This window comes from Cololabis saira, chromosome 23 (assembly GCF_033807715.1).
Source record: "Cololabis saira isolate AMF1-May2022 chromosome 23, fColSai1.1, whole genome shotgun sequence".
In the NCBI taxonomy this organism is placed as follows: domain Eukaryota; kingdom Metazoa; phylum Chordata; class Actinopteri; order Beloniformes; family Belonidae; genus Cololabis; species Cololabis saira.
The window spans coordinates 13,132,889-13,153,423 of NC_084609.1; the positions used below are offsets into that span (position 1 = coordinate 13,132,889).

Consider the following 20,535-nt stretch of genomic DNA (forward strand, 5'->3'; position numbering starts at 1 on the left):
TAAACCTGATTCTGATTCTTGAATCGTCCTCTAGGTGGCGGTATAACTCAATGCAGTCTCATGGGAGCCTGGAGAAGAAGACACGATGCTGTGCTCTTTCCTACAGCAGAAGTTCTTCAAATTATTCATACTCTTATTATCTCTACTCTTATTCTCTTTGGCCTTCTTTTTTAAGTGGATACATATACACACACTGGAAAGCTCAGTGAACATACCAGTATTTCAAGACGATAACTACTGAATGAAAACATAAAATTTACTTTTTGCGCATGCGCACTCCGGAAGGAAAAATCGAGCCGCCTTTCCTCGCAGCCAGCTTGCACCGCAGGCTCGGGCGGACGTAACTCACAACGACCCCCAGTTGGTTTACCTCTGCAGTTGAGTTTTTTTCCAAAGACATATGGAGAGCCCGCACCATGATGAAAACGGTAAGACAGAGAAAACGCCACGATCTGTCACCCGTCACGAGTTATGTGCGTTTCTTTGGGAGTGAGTGCGTCCGATTTAGAACATGGCGTACCCCGCTCTGAGATGGCGTTGCTTTGTGCGACGTGACACCGCCCGGAGCTGCTGTGTGCGCTGGTGCAAGGAAGGAGTTTGGTGATGGTGGAGACAGGCTGTTGGGACAGTCCCTGCAGCCGATTATCACTCTAATAACTTAATTGTTAGGATTAAGCTTTCGTTAATAATACTGCAGCGGTTACTAGACTGTTGCAGCATATGCTGCATTCACGGGCCCCACCTAAAGCTGGTTATTGTTAGTTGCTAAAACAGCCTACAGGACTGTCTCAGACAATTAGAATATTGTGATTTTCTGTAATGCAATTACAAAAACAAAAATGTCATACATTCTGGATTCATTACAAATCAACTGAAATATTGCAAGCCTTTTATTATTTTAATATTGCTGATCATCAGAATCAGAATCAGAAAAGGGTTTATTGCCAAGTTTGTTAACACACACAAGGAATCTGTTGTGGTGATTGGTGCAATACAGTAAAAATAAAATAAAAAATATAAAAGCAAACAAGTATATGGAGATAAAATAAGAGATAGAATAAAGTAAAATGTATAAACAGAAATGTACAATATGAGGAATAAAAAGTGCCGGATATGAATCTTTACAAAAAGTGACGTAGGATGACAGATGACAGATAAAATGTATAAACAGAAATGAACAATATAGACATAAATGTATAATATGGATGGATCAATGGATCCATGGATCAATATGGATCATGGTTTACAGTTTAAGAAAACTCAAATATCCTATCTCAAAAAATTTGAATATTCTGGGAATCTTAATCTTAAACTGTAAGACATAATCAGCAATATTAAAATAATAAAAGGCTTGCAATATTTCAGTTGATTTGTAATGAATCCAGAATGTATGACTTTTTTTTTTTTTTTAAATTGCATTACAGAAAATAAAGAACTTTATCACAATATTCTAATATTTTGAGACAGTCCTGTAGAGTTGGGTTCTTATGTGATGTAAAAGAAAATGGTGTCATTCCAAATAGCTTTATTACTTTTAAGATAAGTTGGTGGTCACAGTTGCTGCAGCTTTATTTAGCCACAATCACTGTGCAATAATAATAATAAAGTTATTATTATTATTAACGCAAAGACCCCACTTCTGACCTTATGCGTCACATTAACGCACATCCCAGGTCACATACAGATTCATTACTGTAAAACCAACACGGTGTACATTTTCTTTCTTTTGTATTGCACCAATATCCACAACAAATTCCTTGAGTGTGTTAAACTTACTTGGCAATACACTTATTTCTGATTCTGATAATAGCCACAATCATATGCTGTAACAATGCACCTTTCAATAACTATGTCTCCCTCATACAATACAATAACACGTGCAATAATAATAATAACAAGATGTGCAATATCTGTCTGTCTACCTCACACACATTTTACCTGCTTTTTTGCACTGTTTTTTCTTTCACATTACCTCTACTTCCATTGCAATGTACTGTATATACTGTTTATATTTTGTAATTATATATATTTTTTACTTTTTACTTTTTTTACCCGTCCCCTGCATGTGTGTGTTAAGTATACTGCTGCTAAACAAAGTGAGTTTACCGCATTGAGGGAGAAATAAAGGATAATCTTATCTCTCTTATCTTACTGCTGCACCTTTCACTTTTTTTTTTTTTTTTAATTGTATGTATGTTAATAAGAACTGTCATTTGTCTATCTACTGTACAGTGAGCGAAACAACCAGAGTCAAATTCCCTGTCTTGTTTGACCTGACTTGGCCAAATAAACCTGATTCAGCTCTCTGTTGGGACACGAGTGTCTTGTACTCGTTATTACGACGCCCTTATCTACCCGTGAACGCACCACAGGGCAGTTAGGTGACAGCGCAGCCGGTCTGTAGCCTTAACGAGCTTTATACTGATCAAACTGGTTTATCTCAGTGCCACGAAGGTTTTCATGGGTATGGTTTTACTTTTAAACCAGTTTGTGGTAACGTTTTATATTCTCTTATTTTTAACAAGGTTTGTTTGGAAACGTGTTGATGATTGATCACGTGGGCGGAGTTGATGCCCAGTGGCCGGAAGTAGCTTTTTATTAGTGTATTAAAACTGTAATTTACTGGTATGTATGATTAATTACTTTTCCCCTTCCAGTTCTTCGCTGTGCTTGACCGGCTATTCTGTCGGAAATAGTTAATTTTCAGGCTGAGTCAAATAAGATGCTCCAGTTCATTTCACCATGGCAACCTCAGTTGTCATTAGCAACAGCTGATTTGGGAATAACTTATTCTCTCTCTTGTCTTCTAATAACACACGCTTTGATAGGATTTACCCATGTTTTATTCACGTTCGACAGAAGATAACAAGATGTCAAACATCGGAGTGAAACAAATTTATCATTCTTTTATTTTAACAAAAAAATATATACAGGACTGTCTCAGAAAATTTGAATATTGTGATGAAGTCCTTTATTTTCTGTAATGCAATTTAAATTTAAAAAAAAGTCATACATTCTGGATTCATTACAAATCAACTGAAATATTGCAAGCCTTTTATTATTTTAATATTGCTGATTATGGCTTACATTTTAAGATTCCCAGAAAATTCTAATTTTTTAAGATAGGATATTTGAGTTTTCTTAAACTGTAAGCCATGATCAGCAATATTAAAATAATAAAAGGCTTGCAATATTTCAGTTGATTTGTAATAAATCAGGAATGTATGACATTTTTGCATTACAGAAAATAAAGGACTTTATCACAATATTCTAATTTTCTGAGACAGTCTTCATATCTTAAATGTAGGACATTCATCATTGCAGTCTTTTTCAACTCAGTTGCAGGTGAGGAAAACAAAACAAAACAAGAAGAAGAAAAGAAAGGTAGTACCTGAAGAAGCACCTGCAGGAACATCTCACAACTAACTAGATTGGTTGGCAACAGGTCATTGGCTTGATTAGGTTGGGGGGAAAAAAGGAGCATCACAGAAATGCACATTATCTTAAAATTGGGGCAAGGGTTTGCCAATTTCTGAAAAATTGTGATGCAACTTTTAAACATTGTTTCTTGGTGTATAATTGCCAAGACCTTGAGTATCTGATGATCTCCTCTCCAGTACATAATATAATCAAAAGAGTCAATAATCTAGAGAAGTCTGTGTGTGCAGGGACTGATGATATTTTCTGTAAAACATATATATGGCACAAATAAATACGTATGCTTTTAAACAGACTTGGGTGGGTAAATGTCCTCTGAAATAAGGAAAAAAAAAACAGTCAGTCTGGGCGGATGCATTTACAGTACACTGTGTTCACATCTATATATATGTCCAGAGGTGATTGCATTCTCTGTTAACAGTTTAATTAAGAGTTGTTTGGTTTTTCCTCTTTTAAAAAGAGCAGTGATAACTGCAGGTTTTAACACTGTAAAATATTTTCCAGTTCCATCTCTGCTGCTGCCGTCTCTTCGCCTCTTCATACCTCCCCTGCGTCTGGTGTCTGCAGCCATGTGGCACATCGTACAGAGGGGGAATGTGCAGGAATACGGGATGGTGGAGGACTTTGTCAGCACAGTCACAGAGATTGTGCCTGAACTACTGAATGCAGATCAAAAGGCGCAGCTCCTCCTGGGACTCCGAGCACGCGTAAGCAAACACGTTTGAAGATTTTATAGAGAAACGGGGGCGAGTAAAGGTTTCCAGTGTGCAGAATAACGGCAGCAGTTTTCTGTTCTGATGGATGGTTTAACTGTCAAATCAGAGCCTGAAAACGCAGCTCTGTGTGCTATATTTACACTGAAGAGAAACTATTTTCTTGCAGGTGGTTCTTGAATTGTGTCGGTCCGAGCAGACGACAGATACAGAATCCATCGAGATGCACCTGCACTGGATCAAGACGCTCGTATCCACATGGGCAGCACAGGTCAGCTGCTTAAAACTTGACATGTGCTTGTGTTTGTGTTCTCAATCTTCCTGCTTAAATTACAGCTCTGCTTTCCTTTATTTTTTGCAGCCGTGTTTTGCAGATGTGGAGTTTCCCGAGTCCAACTTTGTGGATCAGGTTCAGTTGTTGTTAAAGGATCCTGAAGAGAAGGAGAAGTTCTTCCAGGTCTTTGATTTTCTATGTTATGTTTGAAACTCTTCTAGCTGTCTACTAGGAGCTGTTGCGTGGTACTTGCACGCTAAAGAGTAAACCTGGATCGTTTTCTTCCAGGATGTTTTCCCTACAGACTTCGGGCCAGAATATGACAACGCCCTGCAGGTGCTAATGCTGGATTTTCTGTCCAGGCTGGAGAAGCTTCTGCCAGTACCAGACATTCAACAGGTACTGCAATAAATCTGTGACCTCCTCTAGCTGCTTGGAGAGGGATTTCCATAAGAAGTATTGGTCTGCTAGACACAGAGCCTCAGCCACCATACTCGGCACGCTGCCAACAAAACACTGCAATACATTTGCTTCTGCAATCACAAGTCAAGAGTATTTACTGTTTAATGACTGCGTCTCAAGTGGACAAGAAAAGTGTAATGCAGGTGTTAGAATGCCTATAAATCGGAGTGCATTTAAGTTGGCTCCGCAGTCTTTTCTTCAGAGTATGTCGTCGTATCTTCTGTTTAGACGGCATCGATGCTCAGCGTGGTCCCATCAGCCCTGGAGGAGTGTGCACACTCGGTTCCTGACCCCCAGCACCTCCGAACGGTTCTTCAGTACCACACCACACTCGGGCATTTTGATTTTTCTGGTGAGTATCGTTCACACGTGTTATAACACAAGCATACGTCCTGTTCGCTGAATGAGACTTTAAACATTACAGTCATGAATCTTCACTGGTTGATTATGAGGCGTGTGTACTTTGGAGGCAATAGGCAGGTTTTTCTCATACTTCCCGGTCGCTACTTCCAAGACAGTATTCCTCTCACTGCTAGACTATATTTCTAGGGGAAGTCAAAGACGATCCATTCCCGATGTAAACATTGACTGTGTTTACATGCAGTCAATAACCCTTTTAAAACCCGAATATTGGCAATAACCCGGTTTTGCACAGCCATGTAAACACCAATAACCCCTTTGAATAACCTGAATTTGCTCATATTCGGTTTTAAAAAACCCGAATATTCGGTCATGTAAACGCCAAACGGAATATCCCGATCAAACGGAACATGGATTTGTTTTCTGCGCATGCTCTGTTCGCAAGGAATCCTGGTCTTTTGAGTAATTCCAAGTAATTATAAACACAGAGAAACGCAAGACCACGCCACACTTTTGGAGTGAGGAGGAGACTAATCACTTCATAAATGTAATGAAGGATATGAACATTTTGGCAATTTGTAGACGGTAGAAAGTATGGGGATAGCAAGATTTAAAAGGTGAGCGAAAAGTTGCGCAAAGCAGCATTTGTTTTGAATTTGTATACAGGAAGAAGAAGCGGAAATGACAGAAATTGCGCCATGATGTTCTCCGCGCGTCGCTGGTTTGATCCAGATATCCCGAATGATTAATTACTGTGTAAACGGAATATTCCGAATGTTTCAGTAACCGGAATATTAGCAATAACCCGAATTTTGACTGCATGTAAACGTAGTCATTGTTGCTAAAGCAGCATTTTAACCTCCTGAGGTGTCCCTTAGTTTTCTCTTCCTTCAAAGGGTGGCATGCCAGGAAGTTTGTAAACCCCTCGACTTGATTTTGCCTGCTGTGACCATCAAGAAATTTCTTATTGGTCTCCAGTACAGAGTAAAATAGTTCAGTGTGAGCAGTCGTATAAAGTTTAGCGAACACCTGGTCCACTTCCTCTGAGACGTCAGATTCAACCTGGCTGCTGTCTTTTTTGTGTTCATAACTCACAAAGTATTTCCCTTGATTGTGTTCCTTTCAGTTTATCCCATTTTGCTGAACGCTGCTGAAAGCTTTGTAAGAACGTTGCCCAAAATGCTCATGTCAGCCGCAACTCGCCACCTTCAGACTACACAAATTCCAGCGTCAGCAGATCTGTGCTGGTCAGAAGGAACCTCTCTGCTGTAATCAAGAGTCTTAGTCATTGTGCTGTTCCTACTATGTGGCTGATGAGTGACAGAGAGGTCACATACTGTTGTCGTTGATGCTAATGGAGCTGTCCATTTCCCCGCAGATGAAACTCAGACCATTCCATCCTCCTTCGGGAACTGCATCCTCTCCTCGCTGTCCCTCCCCCAGCTGGAGAAGGTGGTCATCCACCCCGACCAAATACACCTGCAGCCGTCGGCGGACCAGATCCAAGACTGCATGACTGTGCAGGTGGAGGGTGAAACCGTGACGCTGCTGGACTACATTCAGATAGAGCAGCCGTCCGCTCTGGTGGAGCCTGAGGACGAGGACGAGATCGACGCGAACGCGGAGGAAATGGACGGAGACGCAGGAGGAGACACCAACGGCGACCCCTTGAAACCCGCCGCCTTCCAGCCGCTAAAGCAGAGCAGGAGACTCCTGCTGAAGAGGAACGCTCTGAGAGATAAAAATGACTTTGCGGCGGCTAAGAGGCAACGGAAAAAATACGCAAACAACAAGACGTGTCCCGTGTGCAACAAGAGCTTCTTGCGAGCCGCAGCTATGAGGCGGCATCAGGAAATTCACGACGCCAACCGGGACCTCAAGTACAAGTGCAGCAGCTGCGACAAGCGATTCCGGGACCACTACGACATGAACCGGCACAGCATGCGCGTACACGAGAGGGGAGAGATGCCCGAAGGCTTTAAGGAGGAACTCCCCGGAGATCCCTGCACGTCGGACATGTTCGAAACTAAAACCTGCTCGCTGTGCGGGAAGTACTTTGCTCGGGACGTGGACATGGAGCGACACATGAAGTCCCACTCCGAGGACCGGCCCTACATGTGTTCCTTCTGCGAAAAGAAATTCAAGAATCCGTACGTCTTAAAGAGACACGAGAAGGAGATCTGCAAGAGCCGGGAGCAGAGGAAACCCCGGAGGAAAGAGGCGGCGTGTCTGACCGTGCAGCCGCCGGCCGTGGAGACGGCGGACGGTAAGATGTGCCCCATCTGCAGCCGGATCCTTCCGTGCACCGCCGACATGGCCAAGCATCTGAGGTCTCACTCCGAGGAGCGGCCCTTCATATGCATCACGTGCGAGAAGGGCTTCAAGTACAGAGACACGTTGAAAAAGCACCAGATCATCCACGGACACGAGGGCATCAGGGAGGAGCAGAGCAAGTCGCTGGAGCAGATCCTGGCCGAAGCCGACTCCCAGAGTTGCGGTGACGGCGACGGCGACGGCGCGGAGACCAAGGACCCGGAGACGCCGGCGGAGACGCCCGAGGTTCTACACGTCTGCAAGAAAAGCCTAAAAAGGTGTCCCGTCTGCTCCAGGAGCTTCGACAGCATCAAGACGCTGAACAGACACGTCCAGTGCCACACGGACGACCGGCCGTACCACTGCATCCACTGCAACAAGCACTTCAAACACATGCACGGCCTCAAGAGACACCAGATCTACGCCATCTGCCACAAGAAGAGCACGCACTTCGTGTGGAAGAAAGGCCCGCGGTCCGAGCACGGCGTCAGCGCCGACCCGCGGCAGTCCAAGATCCCCGTGTGGTGCTCCAACTGCGGCAAGCACTTCGAGTACCCGGCGGCGCTGAAGGAGCACCAGGAGAGCGTGTGCCGGGTGGAGCTGAAGGACGTGATGAAGTGCGACGACTGCGGGAAGGAGTTCAAGAGCATGACGATGCTCAAGGTGCACCAGCGGATCCACGACCCGCTCTACTGCAAGGAGTGCGGGAAGATCCTGGCCAACGAGCCGGCGTTCGAGAGACACAAGCTCATGCACAGGCCCATGCAGTGCACCATGTGCGACAAGTCCTTCACCCTGCTGAGGCGGCTGAGGGAGCACTACGACAAGCAGCACAGCTTCACGGGACCCTTCCCCTGCTGCCAGTGCGACAAAACCTTCGTGCAGCTGTCCTACCTGGCCATCCACCAGAGGATTCACAAGGGGGAGTTCCCGTACGTCTGCGACCAGTGTCCCGAGAAGTTCCGCTCCTCCAACTGCCTGACGGTGCACCAGCGGAAGCACACGGGCGAGAAGCCCTTCCTCTGCTGGCAGTGCGGGAAGTGCTACCGCTCGGCCTCGGAGCTCACCGTGCACATGGGCACGCACTCGGAGGAGAAGCCCTGGGCCTGCACGCAGTGCCAGCTGGCCTACCGCACCAAGCTGCAGCTCACCAACCACGTGGAGCAGGTGCACATCGGCGTGCGCTACCCGTGCAACACGTGCGGGAAGCAGTTCATGAAGGAGACGTCGCTGAAGAGGCACGAGCTGATCCACACGGGCGAGCGGCCGCACCAGTGCACGGTGTGCGGCAAGACCTTCCTCACGGCCAACGAGCTGCGCCTGCACACCCGCTACCACACGGGCGAGCGGCCGTACAAGTGCGAGGTGTGCAGCAAGGCCTTCATCCAGTCGGGGTACCTCAAGTCCCACATGCGCATCCACACGGGGGAAAAGCCCTTCAAGTGCGACGTCTGCGATAAAGGCTTCCGGCTGTCCAACCACATGAAGAAACACCGGCGGACGCACGCCGGCAAGCAGAAGAACTATGCGTGTGAGGAGTGCGGCGTGGCATTCCTCGAGAAGAAATCCCTGTGGGAACACTCGATCACCCACGAGGTGAAGCTGGAATCATCGTTTAGGGACGTCGTCGACGTCGTCAGAATCGAGTTTCAGTAGTTTTTTTTTGTTTTTTCCAGCCAAGTTCTTCATTTCTCTACTTGGTTTTGTTTAGCTGGTGTCTTTTTTTTTGCTTTTGCATCACTGTGCTGATTCCAAATGAATGATCAAAAAGACACATGAGATGTTTGAAGCCAATGAATAATATCTGCTGATGCAGCTTTTTCAAATAAATTAAACCTTAATGTTGATTTGTTGTCTTTATTTTACATCGTGCAAGATGTGAATTTATATCAGATTATTCAGTGCCAAACTTCTTCAGTGAGACACGTTGTTTTTGTTATGTTTAGACTCCGTCCTGCAAAGCTGATGTGCCAACGTCTGAATGTTGGAACCTCACTGAGTACGAATGTTGTTTCTGTGTCAAAGACCATGTGATTTTATTTTTTTCATTTTATTCAGATGCTTTATTTTTATTTTTGAAACCCTGACAAATCTTTCCATCATTCAATTCTATTTTTTAATTATCAATGTCTGTATAACATTCATGAGCTATATAAGATGTAAACAAAACTACAATTACCAGAAAAATTTACTTTTTATTTATATTTTTTTAGTTAATTAACAAATAAAGAAAACGTATCAAGAGGGGATTTTGAAATGTTTCATCAAGTTAATGATCAGCGGATTTCAACATTTACAGAGCACAATATTACACACTAGAAGTGTCTGAATAGAAGAAAGGCGGTTTAAAGCTTCAGCTCTGATCTCATTTGTGACTCGATCTACCATTAAGAAGAAAAAACCCAGAAACTGTTCTCAGGTTTATCCAGTTCAAGAGGAAAACTGCTCCTGCTTGAGTTTAAAAGTCCAAAATAGTTTTTGGAAATCCTCGACATCACCTTTTGTGAAACAAACTGAACTGAATTAACTGATATTTGGGAATGTGTCTTAGTGCGTGTTTCACTATTCATTTCATTTCATTTTATTCTTTATTTCATTCAAAAAACAAAACAATTTAATACAAACACAAATACAAATGTTCCTAACTTATGAATGAAAAGGGAGCAGAAAGAAGAAGAATCTTATCTGATCTGCCCCTTTCACAAATAACATAAATTAAAAATAATAATAAAAAAAAAACTAAGTGAATAAAAACAACTAAAATAAAATTAAAATAACATTAAATAAAATTACCACCGCCTATGGGTATGTCAATCAAACTCAACATTTTTCGTTATATTTCCTTAACATACAATTGTTCTTTTGAATGTAATGTTTGATTTGGATTCTTTGTTTTCTTTATTCAGATTGTTCCATAAATTGATTCCTTTCACAGAAACACAACGGTCCATCAATTTTGTCCTGCATCTTGGTTTTATAAAAATCTCTGTTCCTTTTAAGTTATACTTGCTTTTTCTTTTTTCAAATCTTTTCTGAATGTTGATTGGTAAAGTTTTTTTATGAGCTTTAAACATAATTTGCAGAATACTATGGTCTACTAGTTCATGAAATTTCAACAAATTTAACTGAAGGAATAATGGATTTGTTGGATCTCCCTATCGTTTTCTACTAATTATCCGTATGGCTCTTTTTTGCAGAATGAAAATTGATTGAATATATGTTTTACAGGCATTTCCCCAAACTTCAACACAGTAGGTCAGATATGGAACAATCAGAGTGATTGTAGATTGTTAATCTACAGTAGATTAACAATCTACACTACGTGTAGATGTTAAACCCTCTGCTAGTGAACTCACCTGCAGTAACTCCCTTCAGCCAGTAGATGGCAGCACAGTTGCAGTAATAGACGTCGGTGCTGCGAGCTGCAGGAGTTGGACCATTTCTTGACTCCACAAGCCTCCTGATGCGTTTCTCCTTTCATTAACACCTGTATATTAATCCCCAACAAAAGCTGAAGGAGTTGGACCCCAAAACTTTAGTTTCCAGGCTTTTTATTGCAGAGAAGCAAGTTGATTTGTGCAACTTTCCCCTTTTATGCAACATACATTTCACAACTGATGTTGACACAGGCCCAGCCGATGGAGGTCAATATTCATCCCGTGCTGCTCCTCAGTGTTCTCCACCTGACTGTTGACGCAGTCTGAGTGACAGTTGAATCCCCAGCAGCCGCATCATCCCCGAATTCGAAGAGAAACGGCTCTCATCTCCGAGAAAAATCAAAGGCCAACTGAGTCAGAGTCTCTCCAGAGTGTTGGGAGCAGATCACTTTTTAACCCAAAGCATATTGATTTATATGGGGCTATAATTGCTTCAGTGTGTCCTGGATTATTCTCCCCGTAATTGAGGCCTGGCAGAGGTCTCTTTCCTAGACATAGCCTCCCCGGTGCCAGGTGGTGAGCAGAGAGGAGCGCCGCACCCACTCTCCAGCCAGCAGGAGAGAGCCAGGAAGCAGCAGTCCTTACCCCGCTCCGCCTCTCATCTACGTGGGATAGGTAAACAGTACGGACAGTGCTCTTCCCTGCGTGCTTTCAGGCATCTTCCGCGGGCCCTCGGCCAGCCCTGAATGAATCATGAGCCAGCACATTTCTAGCAAAGGTGGACGGCGCTGACAGCTCGCTGCAGTTCACTGAAACCTGAGCGAGTGCATTGTGTTGGGTCTGCATCGCGGCTGTGATTACTGTACATGCTATTGTACACATCAGTGTTTTGTGTTTTAGGTTCTGAGTCAGTGGAACATTCCTGAGTTCTGTAATAGATGGGAATGCCGGCGTGCTACGACAGGCACGAGGGAGACAAAGTGATGCCTACACTCCTGGAAGAAGGACCGATCTGTGTCCCCTCGCTGCACCTGCTGTTATACGGCCTCTTCAGATGCTTTAGGATGGCAACCTTGATTTTGACATGTCAAAGGAGGGTTATTTCCAATTTACTGGATGTTTTCACCTGTTTCACTGTAGGCAAAGAAATTTTAGACCAAACGTGGCCCGTGTCTGTGGTTTCCTTTGACCTATCTGGGCCAATCTGATTGGCCAGACGTGGCACAACATGGCCTTTCCAACAATTATGAACCATGGGCCATATCTGGCTTTTACAGTGTGCCACGTTTGGCCCGGTTCATAAACGTTTGTAGCGCTCACGGGCCAGGAGAGATTTTATCAGCCGTGCACGCTAACAACAAAGCTGTGTTCTCGGGTCGCAGGTTCCTCCAAGTGTCAAACATCTCACTTTGCAGGGCTTTCCTGGTGAAACTTTAAAGTCCAGACTGAACCATATCTTCACATGAAGGCAAGAAGTGGATAAAATAAAAATCCTCAGGCAGTTCATGACCTTATTTCTCTCGCCTTAGCCACTATTCAGCCAGTATATTGACGTTGAGACTACCTAAGATATTAATAAACTGTAAAATGGGGCCCTGTATGGGATTGTTGGCTGGTTCTAGGGCTGGGCGATTTTGGACAAAAATAAAATCCAGATTTTTTTCTCTAAAAACCCGATTTTCGATTTCGATTTTTTTGGTAAAACTACAAAAGACAATGGAATAAATTGTTTCAAATATTTTATCTTAATTTTTAAAGAAAAATAGCAAACAAATGTCCCTATTGGGAATGAAGTGCAATTGAAAGATACTTTCAAGAATCCTCCTTGAGTTTAGTAAAGTGACAACATTTACAATTTTCTTGACCAAACAAAGATGACTAGACGAGCTCTGTCTGTAATGCAGCCAGCTGCAAAAAAGGAAAATCGATTTTCCTTTTTTAACATCGATTTTGATTAATAAATCCGATTTAGATTTAAAATCGATTAATCGCACAGCCCTAGCTGGTTCCATATTGTGACCCATGGAAATAGTCCATTATGGGGGGGACCAAGATAAGACAGCGAATGTGGGACCATGCCTAGTCACCATCCGTGTACTTGAGACACTGAAAACAATAGAGCCCATGGACAATCCCATATGGGGCACCATTTTTCAGCCCACTAGTGGCTCCAGTCGGGCGTGATATACAAATGTTGGTACCATCAACAGGAATCTGGTCCAGCTATGACTGACATCACCATGTCGGTCTTCAATCTGAACATAGGCAAATTATTCTAAACAACTTTAAGCAACCAGTCGCTTCAGTTTAAGTCTAATACAAACCTCAGTCTAGTCTTAACCCTTCAATTCCATTCGATCCCGGCAATATGAATGGATCCATACGGCAAAATGGGCCACCATTTAGGTTCTGCAAGCACGTTCGGCACCTCGATAGTGATCACATATTTCATCACGAGTTGGTGAAGAGAACACCGATCCATCTTTCTTGTAATTCTCAAAAACTCTCCCTCCAGCATGGTAGTTAAACAGATTTTTCTCGGTACACAACAAGCAGTAAATACAGCAGTTGGTGCAGATGTTTATTTAGACTTCGAGCATACAGCTGTATCGTTTCCAGTCGTCAAGAGTTATCTCTGTATCGACTTGGTGAACGCAAGTCAAACATGTACTTTTTGTTTTGGTCTCAGCCAACCACTCAAACTGCTCAAGACGGGTTCAAAGAAGATGTCAAAGAGCCAGAGCTGTTGACCCAGCTTCCAAGCTCCCCGGATCACATTCTGGGGAAGAGAAGCCAAATCCACAGAGGCTCCATCCCTCAACCAGAACACAAAAGTCCCGCTGCCAGTTCCTAACTTCCAGATATCGCACAACACCCCCCGAGTGTATACTCGTCGAGTCAGAATGTTCTTTTTTAGTTGTTTTTGTTTTTCTGAAGTTCCTTTGAGGTATGTGCTGCTTTCGATTAATGTGGCTCCAACTGAAGGCATCTGTGTCGTGTCTGAACGACCCCCTTAGAATGAAAATAAAGACCTGCATGACTGCGGCTCCACACAGTCAGGAAAATTAATATAACGATATATAAACCAGTAATTCAGTGTGTGGCATTATGTTCTGCAGTAAATAGCATCTGCAGTTGCTAGAAACACTCCCTCTGACTGGCCAAGTTTGGTACTGGCATTTAGAGTCGGGATGCATGGCATTCAGAAAACAATCTTTTTTTTTTATTGTTTTGTTTTGCAATGTTATAATTATGCTAACGCTACATTTTTGAAATATATCGTGCAACCATGGATCTGACCAGGTTGGCAGACACACAATCTTTCATTAAAGGAAGAACAGTGCTGTCTAGACTCTCTGTGGCCGTGCCTGCAGTTAGTTCAGGATGGAGAGTCGGGGTCTTCTGGCACAGGAAAGGAGTTCACTCCAAGGCTTGAGAGAATTATTTTATGAAATTACTCATCTTCACCATTTATTTACATTTCATGTTTTAACAGTTTTAAAATAATGTGAGTCAGTTCCCCTGCCTTTTCCCTTTATTTATATAACTTCAAGCATGAAAGGGTTAATGACACTTTGTGATTCTGCTTCTCGTCTCAAACGCTGCGTTCTGATCCAACTCCTCCTCGTCTGTCTTCTGGCATTAAAGAAAACAAAAAAGCTCTCAGAATTCCTATAAAATATTGAAAAAAGCCAAAGAAAATCAATGTCAGCACTTTTACTATAAAAATGAATGAAAAGTATTCAAATGCAAAATAAAGAGGTATGTTTTATTATTCTATTTGAGTCTAGATTTCAAAAGTCAAGGTCACACGGTTATAAAAACCATAGAAAATCAATACCATTTTTTCCTCATATAATTTTTTTTTTTTTTTAATTCAAAAGAGTCCTCAAACACAAGACAAATGATTGTCTTTTATTTTGACTCCTTTACTGCCGGAACCGGGCTTGGTCCAGAGGGACTTGGTCCGATCTTCTGGAGGCCGTCAAGCAACATCTGCAACGTTTCAGCAGTCGGTAGTTTGTTGACGGTCCCTAAACGAGACCGTGGCGGATAAGTAGTTAAAGTTCTGCCGAATACGCAAAATAAAACTAATTTCACCGCAGTAGTCACAGACGGAGCTTCAGACTTTGCTACTGATATAAAGCGAACCCCACAAGAATGCGCGCAGCACCGTTCACACGAGCCGTCTGTCCCGCTCGGCCCCGGATCCCACTGGCAATTATGACTTGTGGTTGCAGACGTATAAACAGACTTGAAAGTTGATTGTGGGACGACATTGCAATTGAATTTAGGAGGTCACGTGACCTTCTTATGTCACATGGGGTTGCCACGGCACCGCTGTGCGAGCCCCTGGTAGTAAACCCCGTTATTTTGTAATAGCTGCTTCCTGCTAACGCTAACTGGGAGAGACGAGAAAGTATTAACTTTGGCCACAAACGAGTTATCGTTTTATTGTAGCTTATCAACTTATTAGGCATATAAGACGCCATTAAAGCTGATTCTGATTCTTATAAGTGATGATAACATTGTAAATGTTTTAAATTTCATAAATATATCAATGAGATAACAGAGAAAGTGCAGGAGACGATGGAACCGACTTGACGTGGAAAGAAATGGCGCATTGGCAGGAATGCGTCGCGACCACCATGACACATCTTCTTCCTCCACGTTTGCGACGACTACGTTGTTTGTGGAAACCGTGCGCGAGCCAGCCGACCCCCGCTCACGTCAATACTCGCCATTCCTTCCAAACTCATGACTAAGAACAAGCCTGATGCACATTTTCTATGAAGTAACAGTTCAAAAGTTTGCTTCAAATTTGCTTGACAGTTGACTGTAAACAACTATTGTCTGGTTTGATTCACGGTTATGCATGATATAAAATATTGATTATGTAGCTTTTGTGAGTAGAAGCTGGAAGTTTATACTAACTTTTTTTGTTCTTTTTTTTTATGACCTGTGTGATGTATGTTCAACTACACAAAACAGGCCACAATCTTATTAGCTCCAGTCCACCCTGATTTTGTTTTCATTACCCGTAAATGGGGTGGTACAGCTTCAAAGTTTAGCTTGTTGAAAATCCTGCCATAAACAGTTAAACTGTCCCAGAGGTATTTTTGAAAAGTAGGCTTTGATTATCAACAGGCACCACAGAATTTCCTGGCCTTTTTTGCCAAAATCCTTTGACCCCTGCATGTTACTACGGAAACATAGCGTATCAAAACAAGCGCCCCAGTTTTTTTTTTTTAGTTTTTTTTTTTTTTTTTTGCTCTCGCTCCATGACGCACCTTTATTTCTTCCATATGAACAGCGTATGGCGCAGCAGAGGTCTTCGATAACACAGCGGTGCCACACAAACTTGCACACCACATCCTGTTTAACCACCAAGCTAGGGAAAGTAATACACACATTAAAAAAGAAAAAAGGGGAAAAAAAAAACTGAAATTACCCCTACAATCACTTGCAACTGATACCCTACTTTCATTGTTTTTGCAGAGCTTTTTTAAGTTTTAGTCAATGAATAAAGGAGGAAATATAACAGAGAAACCACTGAGTTGGAAAAACCCTCAGACTAATCAGCGGAGTAGGGAAGGATTGCTCTCCTAATCAAGTGTGTGTACTGTAAGTGCATGTGCTTGCATGTGTGTGTGTCCTCAAATGAACCTGTTTGTGTGTGTGCCTGTGCCTGTGTGTGTGTGTGTGTGTGTGTCCAGATACTGTATATCCCCAGCCTCACACTTTCCCTCCCATCTTGGGTACCAGCCCTGCGCTCCCCACACTCAGCCCTCCGTCCTGACTTGCCGCTGCAGAGTTCACACAGGTTTTTACGAAAGCAAGAGCGTTCCCATTTTTCATCCTCCGTTCTTTTGCTTTCATTCATTAATTTGCATTCTGCACTGCTGTCTGCATCCTGGGTGTATGCCTCCGACTTGGACGTTTGTTTGGCAAGAGAATCCGACATGGGAAGCCGTTAACTCTGCAAAAGATTACAAGTCTTTTAGTGCTGCTTTGTGTTAACATGTCAAAGCTGTTTCAAATGAGGTGATAAAACTCTTTTTGGAACTGCGAATCGTGTTCTCTGTGAGCCTTTTAAACAACGCCGGATAAAACAGATCTCTTATCTATTATGCATAAATCCCCCTAAAATCATTTAAAACATGGAAATACAAACAGTCCTAGCTGTATAACCTTTAAGCAGTTCCTCAAAAACAATGTGTTATTATTTTAGATACACCACCGAACAAGATCACTTGCAAAGATGGATACTTTTTGCAGCAAATGGTGTCTCCTTCCCTCTCCAGAAAGAAGTGAAAACAAGCCTTTCAGTGGTCAATGAGTTCACTGAGGTGGACATCTCTGGTGAGGGGGTGGCGGTGAGGGGGTTCAAAAAGTCTTGCAATCAAAGAGAAAAGAGAAGGACTGAGGGAGAGAGAGTGAGAGAAACTTGGCACAGACGCATTTCAGAGAACTGGGCATTATAGACGCAGAGCAAGGGAAGGTCAGCCCCCTCCTTACCCTCCCCTTCCTCCTCTTCTTCCCACCACTGCATCAGCAGATGTACTGCACAGGCCCATCACCGGCACTGCCAGACCACAGCTTCAGTGATAACAGGAAAATCTGTGATGGAGTATGAACATGCTTTGCGTAAGGTGTTGTGTTTTGTTTTCTCCCCCCATCTCCACAGGAAGTAGAATGTGAAATAATTTCACGTGTACAGTAGATCAGCTACTGGCCGAGAGGCTTATGCACAAAAGTGACGGGCCGCGTCCCTGATCTGATGTTTTAGCAAGGGCATCCGAAAGCAGCTTTGTCCTTGTGATCGGAGGGGCGTCATTATCATATTCCACGTTGTATCAGCAGCTCCCGACGGTGACGCAATCCACCAGGGGAGACAAGACGACACGCTGCTCTCCGAGCATCCTGTCCCTGAGTTGCAGCGCCGAGAGGCAGATAAGTCGGGTCACAAACTGTTGCAGACCTTTAAGTTAGTAAAGACAAATAAACTCAAATATGGCTGAATTATGCCATAAAATAGGGCATATTAATATATATATATATATATATATATATATATATATATATATATATATATATATATATATATATATATATATGTATATTTCAGGAAAATGTTTCCACTTGTTAAAAAATGTAAAACATATCTCCTGTCTTCTTTAAAACATGTACTTCCTGTTACTTTCACAATTTGTGATGACATGAAGCAATAACCGTTTTTATTTAACTGTCCATTCATTAATATTTCCTACAATTAAACATTGCTAATGTCAAACAGATGCAATTTACACCTAAAAAAGCCTATATTTGTCCTGATTACAGTCCAGAGGGGACCTTGGATTGGATCACAACAGACCCTTTAACTTATCAGACCAGAACTCGACAACCTAAAGAAGATGGTGGTCTAAGCTTGTAGGCCCCTCCCCCTCCCTCTCTGCTGTGCTTCATCTCTGATGTAAAAAAAGCCCCTCCCTCCACTGGAGTCTGTCAGGAAAATGCAAAGTTGGTAACCATGGCAACTAAAGAAGCATCAGTCACTCAGACATCCAGATTCTGCCTCTGATCAAAGATCCTCTATACACTATATTATAGAACGTCTCTGCTCTGATCAAGCCGTTTATCCCAAGTCGTGGGATGTGTCACCATGACAACGTGGGACAATGGAGGTGAATGCATTTTCAAGATAAAACACAGTATGTTGAGAATGTTAACCACGATGGCGTCGTAGCCTTAGCTGAGTTATTTTAATCCGTAACCTAGTAGTATTGGCAAAGGCAGTAGAAACAGAGAAGAAAGGTGGGTTGGAAACACAGGTCCCACGTCTGAGAGTAATGCACGTATCCCTTCCCTCTCCTTGACCTCCTTACACGGTCCATACCACTTGCTTATTAATCTTCATATTGGTGCAGCCAGGCAGTTAGTGCTGCATAACTGGAAATATGCAGCAATCAAACAGCTCCCCGTACGATGAGAAGTGACTGTAAAGGGGAAACCCAGTGTGCTGAAAATGTACCCAGAGGGCTATTTACCAAGTTTCAGTATGAGACTAGTTGGGAATGAGTACGTTACTCTGACTGGTTGTTTCCAATTAGGCTTAAGGGATCCTTGCAAACAGCATTAAGAACATTTGGAGCCGCCAGAAGAATTTTAATTCAAGTTGCAGAGTTTGGCTTTAACTTTATGTTCTGCCATATGCAACAAGCGTCCTTTACACTTTCTTGGCTCCCAGCATCACTGCGTTCAGGCATGTAGACGTCAGCTGTTTTTGATTACCTGATTAGATTCAAACATTTTCTGCATGTTTTTGAATATTTATACAGATTTTGTTTGGTTTCAGCCTCCATATTTTTTTGTTGTGTGCTCATTTCTTACTAATGCATATAACTTGTTGAAATAAGAAAAAAAGCTGCAGGTCTATGAATGCACACCTCTTACTGGGGGCTCACCGATGTAAACACTTGTCATTTTATGTTTCAAACAGTTTTGCTGCTTTCCTGCCACTTGAGTCATATATTTTAATGGTCATGGCTGGTGGTGCTTTCAGTTTGCCGTGGAAGTTGGAGGTCACAACTGGGAAATGACGACATGTATGCAAGGAACCTTTCCAAACATCATACTAGCCATAGCTGCTGCTGCAACTGTTGTGTTTCTTGGAGGCCCCCTACAGTTCAGGGGTGGTATAGCAACATCAAGTCACGGATGGTGCTACGCATGGATTTGTTTAGCAGCCGTTTAGCAGTAGAACCAGAAAAAGCAATGGAAACCTGCTGAACCAACAGGCTACTGAGCGAGAAAAATGTTAACAACACAGTTAAATGGTTAGCTGTAATGTAGCCTAGAGGTTGTATTTCTAAAATGCTACAGTCTCAGTAAGCGTAAGTACTGAAGACAGCTCATAATTGCATCCCAGAACAGCAAAACAAGCAAACACCTTTGCTTAAAAGTATAAGCACATGGACACTTTCATAGTTGTATAGTAATAGACAAAGAATGGCTAATCAACTAACTTCCCCTTATGTGGAACGACATGGCATGAAGTGAAGTGTGCTTGGCATGAGTTTGTGGATTGTCTGTACCTCTTCACTGTCACATCAAAACAAGAAACCACTCAGCGACAACGCGCAACAGGCCAGCAGCCAACACGGAGACACCAACTGTGCGCTCAGCAGAGGTGGGTAGTAACATTTACTCCGTTACATTTACTAGAGTAAGTTTTGGGAAATATTGTACTTTTAGGAGTAGTTTTGAATCACTATACTTTTTACTTTTACTTGAGTAGATTTGTGAAGAAAAAACTGTTACTCTTCCTCCGCTACATTAGGCTACATTGAGCTGTTACTTTTCTTGTATCCCTTTTATCCACGTACGCGTTAATCTCATGACATCACAGAGTGATTCTTTGGGAAAAATGTTTGTTTTTGCATGTTTTGTCACATATACACAGACTCAAACACACACAGAGTTTATATGAGTTCATGGACTTGTTCTAGTTCTGGTTAAAAAAGAAAAGTACAAAGGCTTGAAATTTTGTGCTACTTGTGCTTAATTAATTTTTTTATTCTGTTATTTTATTTATTTT

At 42.7% G+C, this 20,535-nt stretch overlaps 1 protein-coding gene across 1 annotated transcript; it reads left to right on the top strand.

Moving 5' to 3' along the window:
• Positions 1 to 276: 276 nt before the first annotated feature.
• LOC133424233 (zinc finger protein 14-like) lies at positions 277 to 9,805 on the top strand. Its single transcript, XM_061714721.1, has 7 exons — positions 277 to 428; positions 3,943 to 4,145; positions 4,321 to 4,422; positions 4,513 to 4,608; positions 4,714 to 4,824; positions 5,116 to 5,239; positions 6,626 to 9,805. The coding sequence occupies exons 1-7, from the start codon at positions 401 to 403 to the stop codon at positions 9,214 to 9,216; spliced, it is 3,255 nt and encodes a 1,084-aa protein (XP_061570705.1). The 5' UTR covers positions 277 to 400; the 3' UTR covers positions 9,217 to 9,805.
• Positions 9,806 to 20,535: the final 10,730 nt, after the last annotated feature.